The sequence below is a fragment of the Lissotriton helveticus genome, chromosome 7, assembly GCF_964261635.1.
Source record: "Lissotriton helveticus chromosome 7, aLisHel1.1, whole genome shotgun sequence".
In the NCBI taxonomy this organism is placed as follows: Eukaryota; Metazoa; Chordata; class Amphibia; order Caudata; family Salamandridae; genus Lissotriton; species Lissotriton helveticus.
In genome coordinates, this window is record NC_136068.1 from 1,599,021,626 (window position 1) to 1,599,046,893 (window position 25,268).

The 25,268-nt window shown below is 44.0% G+C and overlaps 1 protein-coding gene across 2 annotated transcripts in view; it reads left to right on the forward strand.

Moving 5' to 3' along the window:
* POLD1 (DNA polymerase delta 1, catalytic subunit) overlaps positions 1-25,268 on the forward strand; it is a 493,173-nt gene that overhangs the window by 112,783 nt on the left and 355,122 nt on the right. For both annotated transcript variants that reach the window (XM_078655207.1, XM_078655208.1), the window contains exons 11-17: positions 1,268-1,408; positions 9,130-9,240; positions 10,903-11,094; positions 11,626-11,714; positions 12,686-12,802; positions 17,507-17,620; positions 17,963-18,110. In XM_078655207.1, coding sequence (XP_078511333.1) covers positions 1,268-1,408; positions 9,130-9,240; positions 10,903-11,094; positions 11,626-11,714; positions 12,686-12,802; positions 17,507-17,620; positions 17,963-18,110 — 912 coding nt within the window. The remainder of the gene's footprint in view (positions 1-1,267; positions 1,409-9,129; positions 9,241-10,902; positions 11,095-11,625; positions 11,715-12,685; positions 12,803-17,506; positions 17,621-17,962; positions 18,111-25,268) is intronic.

Here is a 25,268-nt window from a genome sequence, read left to right on the forward strand (position 1 = left end):
TTGCTAGTGTTTTCTGCACGGGACATGAATATTAGCACTTGCGACTGGGTCTTGATTGCCATTGCTGATTAAAGAGGAGGTGGGTACCAGTGCTCTCTATCTGGTAGATGGGTCCCATGGCTGCCCAAATGAACGTTATGTGGCTTTGCTGGTAGAAGGAGTGGTAGGTGCTGTTTGCTGACTTTGTAGTCATGCTGATACTGTAGTGTGTGTTGCTGTTAGCTGACAATGGATGTGGGTGGATTTGACATGTATTCTGATGGTGAGTATAGGTGTCCTGTGTCTCATGTTGGAATGAAGGGCAGTGTGTGCCGGTGTTACCTGGAACTGTGCAGTGTGTTATTGCCGGCCATTGTTCTGTGATCTGGTGCTGGGGTGTTGTGAGGTGGGTGGCTGGCCCACAGTTCTCTGTGTGCTGGTATTGGTGCTGATAATGGTGTTGCCTGGCAATGCTTGTGTGCTGGTTTCAGGTCCAGTGTGTTAATTGACACTTCAGTATAAGATCGGATTGTCGGGCATACCTATGTGTGTTGGTGTTGAGTGGAGTTGCCCATGTGTGTATTTCCAGTCCTGGGCTTTTCGTCTATAAATTTATTGCTATCAGTTAGGTTAGTCTAATTCGCTCAGTGGACACTAACAAAGGCTAGAACACCGAGAATTCATTACATTGAATGCTTGTCACTGGAAACCGTGTTTGTTATGACAATGAGTAAGGGGGGTGACTCTAGCTCCAAGTATGCTGGTGTTATGCAGAGGTTCCATGGACGAAGATGTTGGCTGGAGGCAGCATATGTACTGGTGTTGGATGGAAGTATCATTTGTGCTGGGTGGAGGTGGCTATGCAATGTGGATTTTTAAAGCATGGCTTTCGTAGGCTTCCCAGTGCTTGCTAAGACCTAGTGTTGCTTCTGGACATTTTCTGAACTGAAATTCATTGTTTAGGCATCTTAATTGTATGGGGGAGCGCGTTCCGAATTTTGGGGATGAGCCTGCTAGTATTCATCGGTTGTGCATTGTATGATGCTTTGATGGATTTAGTGCGTGTGCACTAGGGTTGGTTGGTGGTGTTAAGGGTGGTACTGTAAGCTCACTTTACCATGTATCCATTTTGTCTTACAGTGATGTGCTGGTTAACATGATAACATGCTGAGCTATATGTTTTCAGTTTAGCATGCCAGTTCTGCCAGGTGTACTGTTGGTGCCATGTGTGTCTTATTGGTTGTCAGTATGCACGTCTTTACAGCTCTCATTGCTCCTGTCTTTGCAGGTCTCCACGTTCCCCTATCTGGGGCGAATTCGGTCCATGAAGTCAGTGATCCGGGACTCTGCCTTCCAGTCAAAGCAGATGGGGCGTCGTGAGAATAAAGTAATAAACACTGAGGGGCGTGTGCAGTTCGACCTCCTGCAGGTACTACACATGATAATAATTGGCTTAGTTTACTGGCCTGACGTTGCTCTATCCTTCTACGATCTGCTGCTTCTGACCTATAGACATAACTAGGTTCTGACTGTCAAAGATCATGGCTAGTACTGTAACCCGAGAGTTCTAGAATCCAACCTTTTGATTGCACTAATATGCCCGATAGCAGCTTACTACCACCACTGAGATAATACAGCTTAATTGTCTTAGCTGGATAAAATGTGGGTCTTAAGGGTGACTAGCAATAAGTGATTTTGGCAGTATAGTTATGTACAAATTAATGATGTTTCCAGACTAGTGCAGTTGTTAAGGAGAAAAGAATAGTTAAAAGAGCAAGCAGAAGTTTAAGAGACCAAAAGAATAAAAACAGCATAATTTAACAAATACCTTATATGAGGAGAAACGTGGCACATAGCTTGTTTTATTTGATTCCTAGTTGACTGATCCTGTTGCTATTTGGTGCAGAATTCATTTTCTCCCTAGTCTCCTGGGATAACATTTTGATATCCTGACACTGGACCTAAACTAAGGAAGGCAAGCTAAGCTTTGATTAAAGAACTTGGAACCTACTTGCTTAATACTTGTAAAGTCAGGTAACCTGCCACATACCTGGCCTTTCACTCCCCTGACAAGCACCCTTATCTTTCTCCCTTTCTGTTCGTGTAAGGGAAGCTCTCAAAAAGACCTCTGTTGCACTATTTCTTGATGGCATCCATGCCTTGAATCCAGCTTTGTTTGTGATTACCCTCGAAACAAAGAGGAGAGCGTCACCCAGGTAGAATCATGGCTTCTCTCCAGTGTTGAGTCGGATGATGAGCAAGCTGCAAGATTAAGTTTTGTTAAACCATGTTATAGTACATTTGATTATTAAGGAAAGCCCTTATTGACTCATAAAGTTGTGACCGCAACAAGCAAGGATCATTTAGCCCAGAGTCACTGAAAAGTGAGACTACAGAGAGTAAAAGCAGATCCTTAGATATGGTATGAAGCAGACGCCTTGCTGCAGCTTCATTGCCAAAGAAAGTCAAGGTCATGGACCCTTTATACCTTGTCTAAGCAAGGTAGAAGCTGTCTCGCTTTGCACATACATCCCTGAACCCACAAATGCTGCTAGGTGTGTTTAGCACCTACTATTAAGAGTTGTATATCAAAATCCTCTTGCGACATTTGGAGCTGAAGAATTGTAGCATTCGGGGCTCTCTGACCTGAATATAACTACCTCTTCTTCCATGCAGCAGGTCAATCGGCACTGACATTTTCTAAGGTGGGGAGTTTGCATAAGGTAAGTCACTAGTGTGCTTTGTTACTGAGGTAATCACAGCCACCTATGTCTCTCATTCTTCTCCATTCAACTGCTCTTACTCACACTACCTCTCCATTTTTGTCTATTTTTAATTTCTGATGCATTGTCTCTCCAGAGATTCCTCACCTCAAAATGTCACTTAGGCAACAGACTGGGTGCGTAGATTTTTCGTAGCAGTGCTGTGCTGTGCTGCGCTACTCCAAACAGCCCCGATGTCACAGAACCACCCATGAGCGCTGACGTCCGTATCTTGCCTTTTCCTTTTCTACATATTCCGACGCAGAGCATAAATAATTGTTGGTAATAGTATGCTGATCAAAAGCTTAGGACCTTTTTAAAGATGGACGGAGAACAGGACAAAATAACTCCATGGTTAATCAAAGCTGTAGAGTCAACCATTCCACTCTCAAGGAGCAAACGGGTTTCGGGGAGACCACCAGCCCCGTGGTTTTCCGAAAGGCTTAAATTAGAAAAAAGTAAATGCAAACAATTGGAACTGAGCTGGAGGAGAGACTATGATGGGGAAAAGAAGGAAACATATAAACAAGCTCTGAAGGCATACCATCTGCTATGTAAGATAACTAAGGGGGATTTCACCAAAAGAACTATTCTTGAAGCCCAAAATAATTCTGGAACCTTATTCAAAGTCCTAAAAGATCTAGCAGGGGCCGCCACCAACCAGAACCGCCAACATTATCTACATCACAGTGTAATGACCTTGCAAAATTTTTTAGTGACAAAATTGCTAATATTCATATATCCCTTGGAAATGAGGAGGCCCAACATCTTTCCCCGAAGAGAACCCTGAATCCCATGGTGAGGATAGACCCTCCCGGGAATCAATTGTCGAACTGGAAACCCCTAGACCTACAGTCATTTACAGAAATACTTCACAGCATTAAATCTGGTTCCCCAAATGATCCTATTCCAGCTGGCATTTTTAAACAACTGGACCCTGACATACTTAACATCATTAGAGTATTGCTAAATGCATCCCTAGAGGAAGCGATACTACCGGCGACATGGAAACATGCGATGGTAGTACCGTTGTTGAAAAAAAAAACAGCGACCCGGAGACACTGTCAAATTATAGACCGGTATCACTGCTTCCTTTGTTTTCCCAAATTTTAGAGAAACATGTAAACAAGCAATTAGGGGAATTCATAACCACCAATAAGCTACTACACCCATCACAGTCAGGATTCCGAGCAGGGCACTCGACAGAATCCACCCTACTAGGAGTTACAGAGGCTATACGTCAAACGTTCGATCAGGGGGGCACGGCGGCAGTCATTCTTCTTGATTTGAGTGCCGCATTTGACACGATATCCCATGAAATACTACTAGAAACTTTGGAGGGAATAGGTATAAAGGGTACAGCATTGAGATGGCTTGAACATTTTTTAACTGACAGGTCTTATCAGGTATTTTTTAAAACCAACACCTCCGAGATTTTAACTTCCCCACATGGAGTTCCTCAAGGGTCAATCCTGAGTCCCCTGTTATTTAATATTTATATTGCCCCTCTTGCGTGCTTTGCAGACAAATTTGGTCTGACAATATTTTCGTACGCAGACGATACCCAACTGGTATTCTCCTTGTCATCAACTGATAAAAAGAATCCCTCCTCCCTTCATTCCGGATTACAGAGCATGGCGCAATGGATGCACTCCAAGAAATTAAAACTAAATGGAGACAAAACCGAATTACTCTTATTCGGGAACCAGAAAGATCTGTGAGGTCCAGCGCATTGGCCGGCGGAAATGGGGCCGCTCCCGAGAGCCGTTGCGTCAGCTCGTAATTTAGGAGTAATAATAGATGACAATTTGACAATGCGTACTCAGGTCACGAAAACGGCATCAGTCTGCTTTGCCATTCTCAAATGGTTGAGGAAAATTTTGTGGCAACTTCCGGAAGGGGCACAGAGAACTGTAGTGCAAGCATTAATTGGGTCAAGGCTGGACTACGGGAACATTTTGTTCCTAGGGGCCAACAAGGAGATTACACGTCGACTTCAGGTCGTGCAAAATGCGGCAGCGAGGATACTTCTCCATCTACCTAGGCGAGCACATGTATCGGAACAGCTACAAAAACTACATTGGCTCAAGATAGGCAACAGAGTAAAATTTAAAGCTTTATGCATAAAATAAAAACAGGAGAAGCACCAATTTATCTGTGTAAACTGGTCCATAAGTACACCCCGATCCGGAACCTCCGGTCTATCCACCAGGAGAGATTTGATGTCCCTAGATTCAGGCGAGCAAGACAAGGTGGACGTTCCTTCGGATATATGGCACCAGTACTATGGAATTAAATCCCGCTCACTCTACGTCTGGAAACTAACTACATGAAATTTAGGAGAGGAGCTAAAGCATGGCTTTTTAACCAAGAATGATACCTGAACATATGACCCTACGGAACTGTTATGATCCAAGGCGCCGGGAAACCCTCAGGGTAGCTGTTGCGCCATACAAATGGAATAAATAAATAAATAAATAAATAAATTCTCCACAGAACAAGGAGGTAGGAGGGCAGGGTACCTAATACAAAAAGCATTGCCGAAGATAAGTAACCTGTATTTCTGCTGGATACTTCTAACCACAGATTTGTCACCTTAGAATAGATACAAAGCAATACCTTGTGAAAGTAGAGGGTTTATGGTGTGTTGCAGACCTGAGTTGGTGAAGTGTATTTTCTGCCGGATTAGACTGTCAAAACAGTAGTGATACCCAGCTCGCAGCTTGGTAGATTTGAAGAATTGGCAACCCTGTGCCAGTGCAGTAGTACCAACCTTGGCCCTGGTGCAGTGGGTTCTCAGACTTTACGGGGCTGGACTTGGTCAGTGCGTGGCAGATTTTCATGCACTGAACTATCCACCTCGACATATCCTTTCGACCACAGCCATCCCTTTCTTTGCTCTTGAGAACCCCACAAAAAGTCAATTGTTCACTCATTGGTTATGTAGAAGCTTAAAGCACCTTTGAGGTCTAACTAATTAAGCCCCTCATTGTCTTCTGAGAGGTTAAGGAGACCACTGAGCGTGGGTCGAGTGATGGATTGCCTAATATGGGGAGGGGGTCATGAGTTTTGGTAAGTAGGCTGCCCGAATCCTCAACACCAATTTGTCAGGGAAAAACATGGTCAAGGGAGAATGCATTCACATTGCCTGTAGTTCACTCATACTCTAGGCTAGCGTAAAAGCCTTGAGGAAAACCGTCTTGAAGGTGAGGAGGCCAATGGAGCAGCTATGTATAGTCTCGAGAAGGTGTACACATGAGAAATGTTAGTCCTTTGAAGTTCGTTTTCCTTGGGAGCTGGTTTTCTGGGGTTAGAACCAGGGTTCCCCCAGGGTCGGGGATGCACTCTCAAAGCACCCTCAGTGGCACTAGGGCGGCTGGGTGCAGAGTGCTGAGGCCCAATGTTATCCAAAGGGGGATAGGGAGCCTCTGGTCGGTGGCTGCTCATGAGCAGGCACCAAGGTTGGGGGAGCAAAGCTCCTGGACTTAGGCTCAGGGCAAAGGGGATCTGATTCAGCACCCAAGGTGCACCCAAAGTGGCACATGTGGCGGGTGCTAGGTGCTGTTTTGGCATCAAGTGTCTTCTTTTTAGTGGAAGTTGCCGGTTTGGGATTTTGACTGCAGCCTCGGTCCAGGAAGTCTTCCGAGAGAAACCAACAGCTGGGCAGGTAGGTTGGAGTGCTTGGGGACGTAGGTGCACCTCCGGTCCTCTTCTCCAGGGAGCAGAGCGGCTCGGGGGGGGGGGGGGTCTCTGTTCAGAGGCTGCAGGCGACGTCAGGGAGTCATGGAAGGGTCAACCCACAATGGACTTGGACTCTAGAGCGTTGAGGGACTTCGCTGGGACCTGTGAGCCACTCTGATTTGAGCCATAGGCGTCGGGTGCAGTGGTGGTTTCAGGCGTCTGGTTTCTTTGACCTCAGCAGGCTTGGAGTATTTCTTTGGTGTTTCTTTTGAACAGAGCTGCTGTTCACAGGAGATCCGGTCTTTGTGGAAGGCAGCCAATCCTCCCAGGGGTTCTGGAGGTCACTGGCTGCAGGACAAGGCGACTTTTGGCGCGGGATCTCTGGAAACTGCAGACGGGCCAGTGGGGCTGGGGCCTAGTCAGTTATTTTCTGCAGTCTCCTCTGCTGGGCGCCTTCTTTCGTCCTTCGTAGGTTGCGGGAATCTGCCTTCTTGGTTCAGAGCTGCCCCCTAAATACTGTATTTAGGGGGCGTTTTAAGAGTCTTGAGGTCAGTAGCCAGTAGGTTACTGACCTTAGGGGGATTACACCCTTGGTGTGCTCACCCCACGTGGTGGAATGGGCACAATCCCTAATCCTGATAGTAGAGTGCCTGCCATCTGCAACATGGCGGGTACTGAAGTGTGGGCTTCACCTCACCCAAGAAATGCGTTGTTTCTGGGATCAGGGAGCGAAAGCTCCCATCTCAGGAGTCTAGAAACATGTTTTGTGGTTGCAAGCTGGTGTTTACCAGTCAGGGAACCCACTTGAGGCTGGTCGTTTTTCAAAGGGGCATCTCGAAGATGAGTGCATTGTATAATAAATCTCACACTGGCATCAGTGTGGGTTTATTATGCTGAGATGTTTGACACCAAACTTCCCAGAATTCAGTAATGCCATTATGGTGCTGTGGAGTTCGTAATGACAAACTCCCAGCACCATATACTCTTCTATGGCTTTACTGCATTTACAATGTTTAAGAATGTACTTAGACACTGTAGGTGTACAGTGCTCATGCAACTGTACCCTCACCAGTGGAATAGTGTCTTACCTATACCATAGGCAGTGGGTTGCAGGCATGGCACACAGGTATGTATTAAGGTAATGGATACGGAGAATCTCCGATCGTACACAGTTTACATTCATTGATACTTTGTTACTATTATTTCATTTATTGTTCCGGCAGGAGGCGACTGAAGTCTGATACATATCTTGACATTACTGCATTAGTCTTCGCATTCATTTTTTCCCCCAAAGAAGGGTTATTCAACCCAAAATGCATTGGGGTTGCTTTAGTTTGGTGGTTTTGATTTTAAGCACATTGTGAATCTTGTGAATATCAACAAGCACTGTAATGCACATGAATCATTAGTTTCAAGTTCATTTGATACAGGTTGCTTGATATAAAAGAAACTATGCAATAATTGATTACTAATCTACAAACCTGTGCAATTTTTTATTATTTTTGTAAATGTTTTGAAATTTGTACATGATTATAGAAACCTTAGGGACATTTGGCTGTGCACTGTGAGAAGGAACAGAGATTCTCTGTATTCTATACCTTAGTATTTCTGTTCGCAGGGTCACTGGCAGAGCCCTCAAGTCACAGCAGCACGCATGGTTTAAAACTGTTAGCGTTAAAACTTAGTTATATTCAGTCAGTCAAATAGTCAAATTACTTTATTCGTATTTCATTTTTGAAAAACATAAAAGCACAGATAAGATTTGATTACATTTAGGTACCGAAGGGAAAAACTACAATCTTACTTAATTAGTTATATTCACTTTAGCCAGGTGTGCAGGTTGCAATCCTTTTTCTGACACAGGTATGTATGCCATGTCGACGCTTAGCTTTTTTCTACACCAAAACACACAGCCTGCAATGGCAGTGTGTGTGGGTTAAGGTACAGGAGCTCTGAGGGGGGCACAATACCTTCCCTGGTCACAGTTCCCTTGGTACCCATGGTACCTTTTAGAAGAGACTTACATGTGGCCAGAGAAGTGCCAATTGGGGGGTACAAAGGTACAGCTTTGGGAAAGAACACAGGCCCTGGGAACCTGATTGGCAGGGACCCAGGGCACATCAAGTCAAAGTGCATTAGAAATCTGAGAAAGGAGGTGGGGGGTTACTGCAACAGAAACCCAGCTTTTACACCAGTGCATGACCTTGTTGGGCTAAAGACCATTCAAACAAAAGGACGCCCAACAGCATTGCCTGTGAAGAGTCAGTTGTCTAGACCTCACACAAGTGTGAAATCTTGTCCAGGCGCCCAACATAAATTGATTTCATAGAGTGGCTTCCAACACCTCAGGCGGCAGATCAAAGGAAGATGATACCGCAGGGTCGGGTGGAGGTCTCTGCCTTGCTGCTGTGACAGGAGGCTCTCCAAAAGTGGTAGCCACCAGAAAGAGCATTGCCGAAGTAAAGTAACTTGTTCTTTTCCACTCTGTACCATCATAGGTCCCTCACTTTCTCTTCATTCTATGCTCGCACTCACTCCCCCTCCCCTTTTCTCTATCCCATTTGTCTTTCTTCTGTCACTATATCATTCTCTATAATTAGCTACTGTGCAGTCTCCTTTTCTCTTTAGTCTTGCAGCTCTTGTTCTCCTCTTGTACTATATTTTCACCCTAATCTTTTCAATCCCTTTTGTTTCTCTCTTCTCTAAGGTTCTGCTACGGGATTACAAGCTGCGCTCCTACACGCTAAATGCAGTGAGCTACCACTTCCTACAGGAGCAAAAGGAAGATGTGCAACACTCCATCATAACAGATCTGCAGGTATTTCTGCCGCTGTTCTTAATGATACCTAGACATGCTGGTGGAGAGGGGTGGGCTCAAATTTCTGTGCATAGTGTCGACATAGGGGGGAAATGTTAGTAAACCCTGCCTCAGAACAGAGTATGATCGTTTTCGCATCAATGCAGCTGAAGACCGCACTGTGTTTAGGTCCCCCACTTCTCTCCTGACAGCCCCCGAAAGGAAACTGCCTGCTGCCAGATTGCGAGTTGCCTGAGATATGAAGCATGCTCACCACTTACTCCTATACACATTTAACCAGCCTTCAGTTGATTTTTACAGGCTCCCATATCTACATGTCTAATCCTTGCCATTGTACATCTCACTGCTTAGTAGTCCTTCAATTACAAATTTGGGGGATGAAATCTGAAATGTCATGACTCATTTTGTAAGGCAATACAATTTTTGTAAAGTCCAAATACATAGTGTCTTAAATTTATGGGAGGCCGTAACTTTCACAGCAAGTTAACTCATGGATCAGATGTCTGGCACTGTTCTCCATATTTGCTCTTTTTTTTCCTAAATGAAAGACCGAGTGACTTACGGCATTTCTAAGAGTCCGGATGTGAGGACAGTGAACTAAGTTAAGGCACCTGGAAATGCAGTGGAACTATATACCAGTTTAAAAATATTTCCAATAATCAAAATTTGGAAGTTATAATTTTAAAAACATTACTCGGTGGAAGTCTATTTCTGGGGGTTTGGGCTTTTTCTGTGCTTTGAAACATCAAATAAAAGGTAAACTGATTCAGGCACTTGGCCTTCGCCTACTGGCGCGCAAGCCTCTCTTGAGATCCTCAATCTTATTTGCTTGCCTGCGATACTTCGATGGTTCTTGGCAAAATTTTAAAAATCAGCTGCATGTTATACACAACACTGTAGACTGATCTAATCCTAGGTGCCTGGCAATTGTGTTAGTGTTTGAAAACACCAAACAATTAAATTCTAACACTTATTGCCATCTTAGATCTGTGAAGCCTGTACTTTTAGCACTCGCTTTCCCCCTTTGTAGCTGGTCAGTCCTTATCCTGTACCTCTTACACCGGCTCACAATATTCCATATTATTTTTAGCTTTTAGTATGTCAGAGTTTCCTTTTCAGTCATCATTAAAAGGTACTGCCTATGGGTTTGTAGGCCTTGGTTCTTTGTGAAGGGCACAGCTGTAAAAACATTTTCTGGCACTGTGTTAATGAGGCTTGATTAATTGAGAGCTGGCTTATACATATGAAACTGGAGGCCTGGTCTGTATTTAGGGACTTCGGCAGGCCTTTGCGTGGGCCACAGGTAGAGGTGCATGTTGTGTTGCTAGCAGGAACTTTTGTGTTTATGCTTATATTGGGAAGGCAGAGAGGGACGGAGGGGTTCTGTCAAATGTAATTGGGTAGAGGCACAGTTTTACTCGTGCCGGGACACTCTTTGGAGTAGCTGTGCGCGTTAGAAGATACATTAACATGTCTACAGCCAGATGACAGATCAGTGGTCGCAGCACACTCAATGGGGATGTGTTGTCAGGGATTGGAAGGCTATAATTATATTTAAAGAAATCTAGATGGCAGAAGTTTTCAGGTTTTTTGTCACCATGTGTTGACTGCGTGGTCGGCTTAGATGATCTCCCTGACTGAGGTTGTCTTGGCTCCTTGCAGAATGGTAATGAGCAGACACGCCGGCGGCTGGCCGTGTACTGCCTCAAGGATGCCTACCTGCCCTTGCGACTGCTCGAGAAGCTTATGTGTGTCATTAACTACATGGAGATGGCCAGAGTGACTGGGGTCCCTCTCAGCTACTTGCTGTCCAGGGGGCAGCAGATCAAGGTGGTGTCACAGCTGTTGAGACAGGTGAGTATGTGAGAAGAATGAAGACAAAAGAGAGGTGCCAAAATAGCAAAGCTACATGCTGGGCAAGATGGTCAGAAACTTTGTTGATGAAAGGTAGAAAGGAGGTAGGAGTGAGAATGGATTAGAATTAAGATTATTAGGTGAGTTTCGAAGGGTAAGGCAAATTAGGGAGCTATAAAAGGACGAATTGGGAGGATATTTGTGGAAAATTAGTGGATGGGGTCAGCCATGTAAGGTGGGGCATTTGTGTGTTGACTGTGGTTCCTAGATGGAGGAGGGTGTGCTGAGCTAGCATCTGGGACTTAGGGAAGAGAGATGGAATTGGTAAACTGGTAGGATAATGGAGGAATAATGATCAGGATACGGGCAGAAGGAAGAGGATTGGCACAGATGACAGAACCAGTAATAGAACGGACAAGGGACATTGGGATAGGAATCTGAGGAGGTGGGTTACTTCGGGAACCATGGGTTGCTTGAATCTCCATCAGGCAGGTGAGGAAATTGATTTCACTGCTCTTTCTGTGCTTACAGGCAGTGAAGCAGGACCTAGTGATGCCAGTAATTAAGCCCCAAAGTGGTGAAGATTACACTGGGGCTACGGTCATCGAGCCTGTGAAAGGGTGAGGATTACACTTATAATCTCTACAGTTTCAATGGCAGGTACCCTACCAGTGTGCTGCTGCACCTATGGTTTTTAGGTTTTGCCTAATACTGGACCTTACTGCAATGTGAAGGTTCCTACAGACATTGCTGTCGGCACTGGAGTGAGGGTGTGAGGCCTACTGAAATCCTCCTATGGAGGGGAATGTTTTTAGTCTCCCAGTTACTTGAGATCTTGTTAGGCTTTTCTGCTAACTCAGTGACTTAAATGCAGTTACTGGATGCCTGGTGTCTGAGGACTCCTAATGCCTTTCCGGATGACCTATTGGGCCTCACATGTATTTCTGTCAAGCACGAGCATTTTCCTTATTGGGCTTGGGGAGGAGGGTACATCTGGTATTATGATCTGTGTGAGTAGTTCTGCATGTTTCCATATGCCTTAGGGGAGCCCATTTGTGTTTTCCCAGTGCCTCAAGACTCCATTACTGCACCTGCAGCTCCTGTGGCCCCCAGATGTTTGACTCATTTTAAGCTACAATTGTTAGATAAAGGAATGTTTACTGATTATATAGCCAAATACTTGAAAGAGGTGGTTAGATACAGGAAAACCATGCAAGGCCACCTTATATCTAAATTGTTTGACATTTATTTATGCTATGGATATGTACGTAATGAGTTCAATACCCCTCTTTTTTATTGTTAATACATGTTATTTGTTTTTAATGGATTTTAAACTTACACACATGATATGTTGTTTTATTCCTTTTTTAAATGTACTGTGCTTTTATCATTTAATTTTTTAATCGAATACAGCGTAATTTGAATTGAATCATTTTGTGATGTCCTGTTTAAATTTTCCTAGTGGTTGATTAATGATTTGCCTTTGGTATCTCCTTTGTGAATATGGCCCTACTGACATTGCACTGTGCCTTCTAGTCTGCTCCTTCCCTTATCCTGCCAGAATAAAGGTTAATGATACTTGTTTTGACAGGTATTATGATGTCCCTATCGCCACACTAGATTTCTCCTCTCTGTACCCGTCAATTATGATGGCTCACAACCTGTGCTACACCACTCTGCTGCAATCAGGTGCAGTTGAGAAGCTGGGGTAAGTGTCCAGTGCATGCATTTTGCCTCACTGTAGTTGGAGCTCTAAGCAGGTTCTTTGAATTCTTCTCCATTCATTTTGGTACAGAGATAAAAATGTTAAAAACCTAAGAAATGTGGGTGGAGGGTTAAAAGAGACTTTGCTGGTATTGTTTCTGCGCTTAGTCATATAACCAGGAGTAGATGGTGATAACCGAAACCATGGTAGTTAAGATTATGGCAGCTGTCCAAGGAGCAATGCTTCAGGCACACAGGAAAACATATTAAACAATGCTTTTGTGAAAGTACCTTTCTTGTCTGCTGACTGTTTGAGGTACCAAGAAGCTTATTTGGGTTTTTATGCCTTCAAAGTATATTCAAACTATGAATATATGTATGTATGTGGATTTTAATAGCACAGATCTACCTACAAAGTAAAGGAGTGCTGTGTAATGTAATTGAGACATTCTGACAACTGTGAGCGTCTGTTATTCTGGAATGGGATAGGCTGAGTTTTCAAGTAAAGGGTGAGAGGAGGGCACAGAGGGGAGTATGATCTCTTGACAAGGTTGCTGATTTGCTCTTTGGTATTTTATGTAAGACATATGTCCAATAAATGCCACAGAAAATATTGATTGCAAAACGTTGGAATTCAAGAAATAGTGTTATCCTATGCCTTCATGTAATGCTTGTCAGACACAGAATTCTGCTCGCTTTGGGCTGTTTTCACAAGGCTTGATGCACAGAATTCTGCAATGCCGTATACAGTTCTTGCGCTTATAAGAAGTTGGATATTGTCTATGTGAAATGTCACTCTAGCACAAGCTCAATAGTCCATTAACCCAAAGAATTCTAAATATTACAGGAGGGAAAATATTAGCCAACAAAAGAAATTTAATAGCTAAAATCCTACAAAAGACGGAATTCTGTAATTTCACCAGTACACAGTAGATGGTCTCTCATTTTCAACTGTTCACAGCAAAGTTCATTATTACACCTCAAAGCGAACCACCAACAGTGCAATATACAGTGGTCTTGTTTTGAATCACATAGGCCAGTGGTTCCCAAACTTTTGACTCCTGATTACCCGCATTGAGTCACTACTGGACCTCCAAGCAATTTGTATTATTTAAATGTAAAATATTAAACCAGTAATTAGCAAGAAATACACAAGTGCACACCCAAAAAATAATCTAATTACTAAAGATTTTATTATTTTATGTTGAAAGAATTTGCACAAACCAAAACGTTTTATGGGAATGTTGGTGCTGCATCTAGGCGGCTACCTTTTCAATGTTCGGTTTTTTGTTTGCGGTACGAGGCTCCTGCTCCTACCAGGGCCAGACTGGAAACCCAAAGCAGCCCTGGAAAATGTCAGACCAGTCCCCGTACGGTGTACACCAAGTGAGCCTGACTACTACAAAGGGGTTAGCAGGAAAATGGTGCGTTCCACAACACATTTGTCATTGTATATTGAATTGCATTATCTTTAACAGCATAGTAAATTATGATCTTTTCAACGCGAGTGATTATCCTCGGGCAAGTGCCTTGTACACTGTTTTTAGTTAGGGTAGGAGACCCCCAGAATATAGTTCGTCCTTCTAGGTACTCCCAATCATATTTTAAATCACTGCACCGCATCTACACAGTCCTGGCCCCACACCCGCACTTCACCACATGGCAGTTGGATAGAAGATCTCCGACAAAGTGCCCCTATTTTAGGGAGTCAGTTGGGTATTGCACCGCCGACCCAACGAGGAGCAGCCCAGATGATGAAGCATGACACCTGAAAGGGTGTGTGAGGGCATTTAGATCCAACATATGGATCCCCATCTATGACCCTTCCATGGTTTAGTGGGGCCAAGTCACTCGTGACTCCACCAGCACCTTTTCCAGAGAAACAGCATAATCCCATTTTTGAAATACATTATTAATATGGCCCCATTAAAATCAAAATAATTTTGATTGTGAAAATCCCCTCAAACGGCAAGTGAGCAAAGTTGTGACATTCTAGACTTTGTGAATTTTTATAAACTTGGCCAGCTTTGTAAACTGCAGCGGTGGCAAAGTTTAAAAGAATGACAAAAAAGAGGTTCAGTGGTGCATTGTGAGCATTCCATCTGCTGCTCAGGGTTGAAAGTGCCCTGCCAACTTCCTAAAAGCGGTTTACTGTTCCTTTTTAAAAAATATATTTTTTAAGCAGCACCCAAGTCCTCTCTTTTCCCTTACGCTGCAGGTCCCAGTGAGGGCTCTCCATCAGAAAATAAAATAAAGGATACTGCGACCAAGAACCTATTACTGTTGTCTCCTTGCTTGACAGTGAGGAAACCCAGTTCAATGCTTGCTGATGTCCCATTCGTGTTGGGCAGCACACCCCTGACTGCAGGGAATGGTTTTGTGAAAGTGGTTCCACTCTTAGCACGTTTTTGTAAAGTTCTCTGACTTTGTCGGGTGGTGTAATTCCCCATTTCACCCACTCCTACACCAAATCCTCATGGAGAGCGTGGCACCTTCTAGTTCCGCTTGCTCTGCTATGTGCAATATGCTGGTGGTATTAAAATATCTTCCAGGCCTGCTGTCACTATCAAATCACCTCTTTAATACTGATTTGCTTCTATATATACCTGTAGCCTGTAAAATCTGAAAACTCATGGTTGTGTGGTAAAACTCTTATCTCTCCTGTTCCCCTAGTCACAGATAAATTGTGCTTAAGTCCAGGTTGGTGCACTGCACAAGGCATACGCAGCTCAATTACAACATGACAGGACAAGTATTTCAGCCACCAGATACTCCTTCACAAGTGAGGAGCCCTCGCTTGTTCTGTGGGAATATGACTGAAGATTGTCCTGTCGTTTAAAATTCTTAATCTGTAAGTAGTTATAGCAAGATGCTCTGTCTCCTCAAATGTATCTTTTTTTAACTGCAGAGAAAGCTAGATAAGTCACCATCCTTCTTGAGACCTTGCCTAAGCATTGCAAGACCTCCTCTTTTGATGGCTTTTAATGAGACAGAGGACAAAATTAGCCCTACTCTTTTACTCCAAGGGGAAAGCTATGAGGAAGCCATCGCAGTGAAGAAAAGAGACCGAAGAGCCAGCCCTGGGCATTACCATGTACATTCACATATACTTATGGTTTCTCGTTTTCAGTTAAAAACGATTATAACCAATAAAAGCCCCCGAACGTGAGTATTTGCTATTCATGGAAAACTCTACAACTCTGAAGTTTGCTGCACTTATCTTACATTGGCACCTTCTTGTGTTAAAACATTTTAAGCACAGCCTTTCATTTTAAAGCACTTTACTATGATGGATTCCCCCTCTGTGCCCCATGTATAGCCTAATGCTAAGTAACCCAGGGACCTACTTCATCCCCACATCCCTGCTTTTTTGTGAGATTGGTTCAACTCTTCTGATGGATAATTCTTACTGCAGATTCTTTCTGGTTAGATAGAGTTGCTACCGGAAAAATAGTTACGAAAGGTAAGTAACTGGTACATCTGGCATCAGCTCCCTATTGTCTGAACACTGCTATGTAGTAGTAAGCAGATTTGCAGAAGAATTATGAGTAGGGTCTCATTTTAAGGCAATCCTTACCATCATGATGTCATCCTCCATCACTTAGGCAGCTGGGGCAACAAAGTTAACTGGCTAGTGATGCCCCTGGAATCAATGTCCTCCTGACGTTCCAGAGAAACTAGTGCCTTCCCTTTTTGAGCCTTTGCACAGGTGCAACGTGCATTCATGATCTGGCCCAGGATCGACACAGTCAACTTTTATTCCCACTCCCTTTAAAGTCCAAATGAAGTTTGGACCCTGTGGTGCTGGGACCAGTCTTACTGCACAAAACCATTATCAGAACAAATGAGTGTGACTGCATTTAATGGCAGCTTATTGAGCTGGGCTCATTCCTTCCCCACAAGAAAGAAATTGCCCAATAATGGTTGCTTCACAAAAAAAACAAAAGTAAGGCGGCTTGTGCAACTCTGGCGCAAAGCATGAGTACTGTAATCCCCTCTGTGCTTAAATCACATACCTGGTAGAAACCAATGACCAGTATTCCTCACACTAACTTTTCAGTTTAATGCAAGCTCCCTTTAATCCTGGACCAAAATGTGTAACACACACCAAAAAACAGAAGAAAACATTGAGGATATTGCACAGACATTGCCTTCGTGATCTTCCTATAATTACCATTTCACCTTCTATGGTGCACTAATCGACTTATCAGTGGCATATTATCAGTGAAAAGAGTAACAGCATTGTGCATTAAATACTGACTATTAACCTTTTATCTGCTGCAATAAAATTGTATTGGAGTGCAAAGATATATCTAGCAATGCTTGTCCTTGAAATGGGATGGGACAAGACTGCTATGAGAGGGCTTTGAGTGCTACGGGATGGGATCGACAGGTAGTAAGGGAGTAATGAAAAATTACAAGCAAGAGCAAATTCCGAGAAAGAGTATAAGTTAGAGGAGAGCAAACAAAACACACTCTCTGAATCTCTTCATCACCCGTGTTCTACAAGAGGAAAGAATAGAATTGTGAGAGAGTGAATATAACTTGAAAGATAGAAAGAACCATTGTTTGGAATGAAAATCTGTATGATATTTGTCAATAATTTCACTCTCCACTCTGGCTGTGCAAGCATGATAGGAAGGCAATTAGCAAAGCTCATCAAAGTGTGGTGTTCTTCACTGTCTAATTCCATGCCTTCATATTTCAGCCTGGGTCCTGATGACTTCATTAAAACCCCGACGGGTGACCAATTTGTGAAGGCATCTGTGCGGAAGGGCTTGCTGCCAGAGATCCTGGAGAATCTGCTTTCCGCCCGTAAGAAGTAAGTGCTTAGGGTAGCCTCCGGCCAAAGGCAGATTAACAGAGGTCTGGAATACCACATGTTATGGCATTCCAAAACAAGTGGGAAGCCTAATATTTGAAGTGAGTTACCAGTTTTCCCTTTGGCACTTGTCCATTTTGTCTGACAAGATTTTCTTATTCTTCATAACACCTAGGAACAGAAAACAAAGCATATTTGAGACCGAGATGTGCTTTTGCCCCTCACTGTAGAGGGAATCGGAGTAGCCCTGGGCACCTCTCCTTACCTCTAGTCTTTTATTCATTGTCTTATTGATGCATTCACTAACCCTGGTATATCTGATGATCAATCCTTTCATCTTAGGGCAAAGACAGAGCTAAAGAACGAGACGGATCCTTTCAAGCAGAAGGTGCTGGATGGGCGACAGTTGGCATTAAAGATCAGTGCCAACTCTGTCTATGGCTTTACCGGGGCGCAGGTGGGCAAATTGCCCTGTCTGGAGATATCACAGGTAAGGGGCATTCTCAGAGTACCTTCCAGGATAGTATGAAACCTAGCCGAGGTATTCTATTGGTAATGCAAGCATCCTGAGCAATCTAGAGAAACCCTTTTAATGCTTTAGCTATTTTGGAACTGAGCTGCCGGCGTTAAGGGCAGCTCATTGAGATCCCTAAGCTCTCACCGGAAAGACTGTGCTACACAATGGTTACGGCACAAAGCTTTTTTAAGATCTCAGTTACCTGAGATTCGCATCAGAACAGGTAAGATTCTGTGAATCAAATGATTATGGTGTGACGATTTATCCAGAGTGTTGATGATGGGTCTTTGTTATTCTCAGCAGTACTGTGGGAGAGATGGCAGAAGCGCTCAGAGTCTTTTCCATCATAATTTTTTATTGAGCTTCATAAATACTAAAATATCTTGTCCAAGTTGTGATATTATTAGTAGGCAGTGAGCTGGCGACAACATAGTCAGTCCATGAAATCCTAGTAGGGATCTTGGGACTCTGCTGAGTTGTTTCAACATTTGCATGGCTTAGGTAGTCGTGCAAAGCCTCTTGGTAATCTTGATTTATGGCTCTTGTGTTCAGATCTGCACCTCCACTGTGATGTGTACCTGCCTCAGGATGATGACTGGATCATGCCTCTGTGGAGAGCCCGTATGAAGTTCTAAAAATGTTTTAGTGCAGTTGGAGTCCTCGGTGGCTTTTTTGGGAATCCTTGATACTGAATGTCTTTGATGCTGATTGCAAACTCATTTCTCTGGGCCCTCGGAGACGTATGCCTCCACATCAAAGATGCAAATATCGAAAGATGCCACGTTGACCACCATTTTGCTGGTGATCTTCACAACAAAGGGCCAGGACTCTCCCAAGTTTTGATTTTGAGTTAATGCCCTTCCTAGGCCGTTTGTTGGATTGAGACACTAATCCACAGTAAAAGACAAATTTTTCTATGGGAGATCTGGAATGCCTGCTTGAAATTCCAAGTTTAGCCTGCAGCCCAAATCACATCTACACATGAGGCGGCTGTTTGAGGTTTCTCTTAAAAAGGATACACTGACATAGCAGGAACATCAGGACGATAGCTAACACACAAATCACTGCTATTATTTTGGAGAAAAAAATTAAAACATTGAAGGGTCAATTTATAAAAGAGACAGCATTATGTCTGTGAGAGCTGGTGTGGTGGCTGACAAAGCAACTGCATAGGTTTAGTAAAAAAAACGTACCTGCAGCAGAAGTTAGCTGAAATCTAAAGATGACTTTTGAAGAGAATAACATTTCTTCAAAATCGATACTTGCAAGTATTAAATGGAAAATGATAAAATCTAGGGCTCAAGTATCCTACTCCACAGTCAAAAATGTGGTTAACTGTAGCTTTACTGCAAAGTGGTGCTTTGTAGCAAACTTCCCCCTTAAAATGACCGGGTTGAATTCCACTGTATAAATTACTCATACCTGCTGTTTCCATTATTACAGCAAGTATAAAAATGGGCATAATTAGCCTAATAAGTTATTTGTTTGTGACACTAGGTTAATTCTAATAGGTATTTCAAGCCATGCAATAAAAAAATAAAAAAAAATAAAAAAAAATATATATATATGTATATGTGTTTTTAAGCAGTTTTCTTAAAAATAAAGTATCCTGGGGTCCTACCTAGTTGGTATCATATGCTTGAGTTTTAGAATTAAACATGATAAAATCAGCTTTTGCAAGTTCCTGGAGAACAATTCAAGGGCATACTAGCGGTTTGGCATTTGCTGAGCTAAGGCACCCCACACATCTCAAGGGCAATATGTCAATTTATGTGTGCCCTAATAAGGTAGCCGGACATCATACTGTGAAGATGTATTCAAAGACGACATGAGATTTTACAGGTGGGTGAGTATTTAATGGAATCTTAACTTTCTGGTTATAGTTCCACGCTTTTTGCAAAGCACAGCAGCTCTCGTGGTTACACTTCTACCTTCCAGCTCAGAACCTGTGCTCTTACCTTTTACTGAGACCTACAGAATTGTCCGAAATCCTCTATTGGAGTTCAGGATAGGGGTGCTATTAATCCCTGTACTGGAGTGCGTTTTCTCGTTGCGTATAAACTTACCATTGTTCTGCCAGTAGCTTCCAGTCCAGGTTAGGTGTTTCTCCTTAAAACAATGATTTTTGAAAGAAAAGCTCTTGATGTCCTGAGTCAGCAGGTAACCTTGACTAAGAAATAAGAGTCTGGGGTACATGCAGAAGCTGACACTTTGCATCAGCTCACACTCCAAGCATCTGCGATGAGATTGTTAACCAACAAAGGTAATGGTGGAGATTCCTCTGGAGTACAATTCCAGAGGTTAAAGAATGTCTTCAATACATCCACAAAAGCGATGCCCATTTAAAATCTCCCCAGGAAATTTCCCGGTGTGGAATCTTTCAAACAAGTCTGCTTCGTAAAACCAAGCCCGCAGGATACAGTGGCAATGTAATGAAGAGATGTTGGGCTCTAGCTGCCTGCATTGTACAATACATTTTTATCCCTCAGCCTTGCTACTAATTTCACCCTAAAATGACTGTTTAATTCTGTTCTGGTTATATTGAACGGAGTGCCCTAACATGCGTACATCAAGGGCCAGGTTCCTCCTGACTTTCTGGTGGTCAACATCACTTGCCAAGGGTACCTTTGCCCAGGCCACTGGCGATGCTCCTTCTCCGGACAAGGAGAGCAAAAAGATTGACCCAGTTGGCAAAAGGGTAGCAGTCAGGGCAGCAACGCCTTGACAAATACCCAATTCTGTTGCACTTCTATCCAGGTATGTTAGTGCTCTGTGGAAGAAGATGCAGGAACTCTTTAAACATCTGCCAGAGGAGTAAAGAAAACAAGGCGGAAATGTGTCCGGGGGCAAGGTCATCTCTAATGCCAGCATTTGCTGTTCATTAGATGCTGTGGGCACAGCCTCTAGGGGCATTATTACCAGCATTATTCTCAGCAACTCCTTGCTCCATATCTTTAAGTTCAAGCCTGAGGTCCAGCAGCAACTCCTCAACCTCCTCTTTGACAGGGAGCACCTTCTCAAGCTATAGCTTGAGGAGATGTTGAAAAAAAATAAAAGAAGATACGGAGACAGCAAAGTCCATGGGGTACTGTAAACCACTCTATGTGGTACTGTAAACTACTCTATGTAGGGGCATCAAACAGCAGCCTTGGGGGTGGTGGAGCAAAAACAAACTCACCTGACCAGCCCTTCTCTTTCTAGAGTTAGTTGCAGTCCTTTCACGAGCAAGCCAGGGAGGGAGGAGAACAAAGGCTCCTACAGCGGTAACAACAGGGGTAGGTGCAAAGGTGGCTTTAGGAAGGGACCTACCACCTCCAGACAATGACTTTTTTTTTTAAAGCTTTATTTTTCCAAATTTTCTTATACATCTTGGAGACATAAAGAATATAGAGTGGTACATTTACGAATATCAAGTCACATAACCATAGTCCCATATATAAAGTCTCATATAATATATCTCTATCATTTGGCAACCTAAGTATTCATAATGGCAAATGCGAATCGCGTCAGACCCATCAGTCCACCCGTTCCCCAACCCGCAAGGACCATCCATCCCCATACCCCACCTAAACAAAGAGAAAAGGAAAACAACCAAAAGGAACAAGCATTTGCAATGCAATAGGTCTCGCATTAATTAAGTTTGAGCTATTGGCATTGTTAAAAATTGCAACACCAATTGCAACAAAGTCTATAAATTGTAGGACAAAAAAAAGTGTATTTATTTTTGTAGCAATGGTGGCATGCTGCGCTTTAGATGAATATGTTTAAAAGTAAAGTGCGCCATACTGTGATTGCTACAATAGTGGATGCGTTAATAATTGATGTGTGCACTGATGGCTGGTGGTGTGTGTGCCTGTAGAGATTGTGCACTGCCGGCTGGTGGTGTGTGTGCCTGGTGGAAGCGTGCAGTGACGGCTGGTGGTGTGTGTGCCTGGTGAAAGTGTGCACTGACGGCTGGTGGTGTGTGCCTGGTGAAAGCATGCACTGACGGCTGGTGGTATGTGTCTGCCTGGTGAAAGCGTGCACTGATGGCTGGTGGGTGTGTGTGTGCCTGGTGAAAGCGTGCACTGATGGCTGGGGGTGTGTGTGTGTGTGTGCCTGGTGAAAGCGCGCACTGACGGTGGTGGTGTTTGTGCCCGGTGAAAGTGTGCATTGATGACTGATGGTGTCTGTGTCTGATGAAAGTGTGCACTGATGGTGTGGTTGTTTGTGTGGTTTTATGTGTGGTTGTGGTTGTGTGTGTGGTTGTGTGTGTGGTTGTGGTTGTGTGTGTGTGTGGTTGTGTTTGTGGTGTGTGTGTGTGGTTGTGTTTGTGGTTGTGTGTGTGTGTGTGTGTGTGTGTGTGTGTGGTTGTGGGTGGTTGGGGTTGTGTGTGGTTGTGTGTGCGGTTGGGGTTGCGTGTGATTGTGTGTGTGTGTGTGTGGTTGTTTGTGTGTGTGTGTGTGTGTGGTTGGTTGTGTGTGTGCTTTTGGTTGTGTGTGGTTGTGTGTGTACAAGCCACATCGTTCACAGTGAGCTCTGTATCTAAACTTCGGACACATTTTTCAGTGGGGACAAGAGAATTCGAAAGAAATGCCTTTCATAAAAAAAAAAGACTGCTTGTACATGAGAAAGAACAATGAGAGACGTGTGGTGAGTAGCAGAGATGGTCAGGAAAGGGGTCACTTCACTTGTGTGATAGACACAGGGCAACAGCGCTAGGAAGGGGGCGGAGTGACGTGATGCTGAGGCGGCCAGAGAGCAGGTGTGGAGGTACAAAGAGCAAGCGCACGGGAAGGGGTGCTGTGACAAGGTGTAGATGCTGCGTGGGAAGGGAACAGGTATGATGTATACAGCCAGCTGGAGCACAAGGGATGTGGCAGAAGGCTTGAGAGGGCTGGTATGAGTAGAGAGAACCAAATCACGGATTTTGCAGCACGATCATCCTTTCGCGCCATCAAAGACCGCGTGAGCCTTTAACCCATAGTGCGCTTGCTTTGTAAACAAGCAATGCGGTGATAAACACACAGGCAAATGCTTAGCGTCGGATTGCTTTACATGAAGCTAGTGTTTTTTGTTTTTTTTAACCTATGCCACCAATGAAAGGAGGAGACCCTGTAGAAGATTGTACATTTGAATTTTGGAACAGTTACCCTACGCTTCTGATTAGCGTGTATGTACATCAACTGCTGCTCCAGTCACAAAAGCTGCAACTCCACACAGCAGCACAGAACCCAAAGCCCTCCTTTCAAGATCTCCAAATGATTTGACGTGAATGAAATGGAATGAAAAGAGTGTATAAAGCCCACTATACCCGGAGGTGTCCACGCACTAACGGAAGGCGCCCATAGCTTAAAAAGTGTTGTTTGCAGCAAACATAACAGCTGCCTGTGTGCTGGGCTCGCTCTGGAACACATGAGGAATTGCGATTTAATGAGCAGCCCTCGACCGATCTGCCTCAGTGTAAAAAGGGGCTAAACTTGAAAACAAATGCACTTCAATGTTTCACTCATTATGTCACTGTGCTGAGTTTCAGCTTTTGTAAAATACAAGCCAGCATGAACCAGTCATCACATCGGCCGTGGACGATATAAGCTACTAAAGAGGTGGGGCCACTCGGTGGAGGCACTGGTGGTTACAGGCTGCTGGGGCACGCCCTCCCCCACTCGCCGGAGATAGAGAGAAAAGAGCGAGAGAGAGAGAAGAGCGAGAATGAAAGCGAGAAGAGCGAGAATGAAAGAGAGAAAAGAGTGAGAATGAAAGAGAGGAGAGCGAGAGAGAGAGAACAGCAAGACTGCAAGACAGACAGAAAGAAGCGAGAAAGTGAGGGGGGAGCAAGACTTAAGGAGACGGATAGTAAACAGAACCACGAGAGAGAGAGAGAGAGCAGGAAAGAGACAAGAGAGTGAAGGCGACCCCGCTTGTGCAACTATTTAAATAAATAAATAAACAAGTGTGGCCAAAGTGGACGGCGCTTGTGCAGGCTGGCTCAATATCCTTTGTCTCAAATGTGATCTTTGTGTGCTTACACAAGATGAATGCGTCCTTCTGTAAACCGTTGAAATATCTTCCACCTGCAACCATACTCAAGCAGACCCAGTACGTGTGCACACATGGGGTGTGCCAAAGAAACAAAAGAAGACCAAAACAAAACGATGGCGACTGTTCCAGTGAGGCGAGGCGATGTGGCAACATCTAGAGCGCCGATCTTGGAACTGTGGAAGAGGACCTGGCATCGGCTCTCCCACACCCACGAAAATGGAAAGACACTCAACACGAAATGCAAAACAAAACCACGGCAGAAAGCATTCAACGCCTATAGGAAACAAGCTCTCGGCATTGCTGTGGCGGGGAGCGGGAGCACGAGCGCATTCCTTTGAAGTCTGATGGGGGGGCAGGGGAGCAGCTTGGGAGCGGATTGCTTTGAAGTCTGATGCCGAGGCTCAGACAAATGGTGGTGTGCGAGCGGCTTCCTTTGAAGTCTGATGCCGAGGCCGATGGTGTTTGATGTGCACGCGCCTGCCTGAACTGTACGCGATCCGCAGTAGTTTGGTAGACTTTTTAAACCGCTTACTAGAATCTCGCCTATTTATCCCTAACTGGATAAAATAGTCGAAACCTAAAAAGGGGCATTGAACATATCCTGCCTTTATATGGCATTTCTATCCGTGCACGTATAAGGAACGTTTGGAACATATAGACAGTGAAATAGCAGTACATTCATCCCACCCCCTGAGGCACTATTTCACTTTCAACTTGAGAGGCATATTTCTTGCGTTCACGTTCAATGTATGCCGTGTACGGTCCCCATATGTCCTTTGGGCGCGATGAGCTTGGCATCAGGGAAGAATATAAATCACAATTAACATTACAATAGGACAAGCTACGCAACCATCTCTGAAGGGTAGGTATAGTACGTTGGCCCCACAGCAGCGCTATTTCCAGTTTGGCCAATAATAGTCCTAGAGCTACCTCCAGACAATGACTTGACCCCCTTTTGTCTGGATCACAGCTTCACCTGTCTGCGAAGGATAGGCAATTTCCTCTCTCATTGGGAGGTAATCTCGTCTGACCAGTGAGTTATAGCATTTGTCAGCATGTCTATTGCCTTGAGATGCATACAACTTCTCACCAACATTCCACCCTCTATAT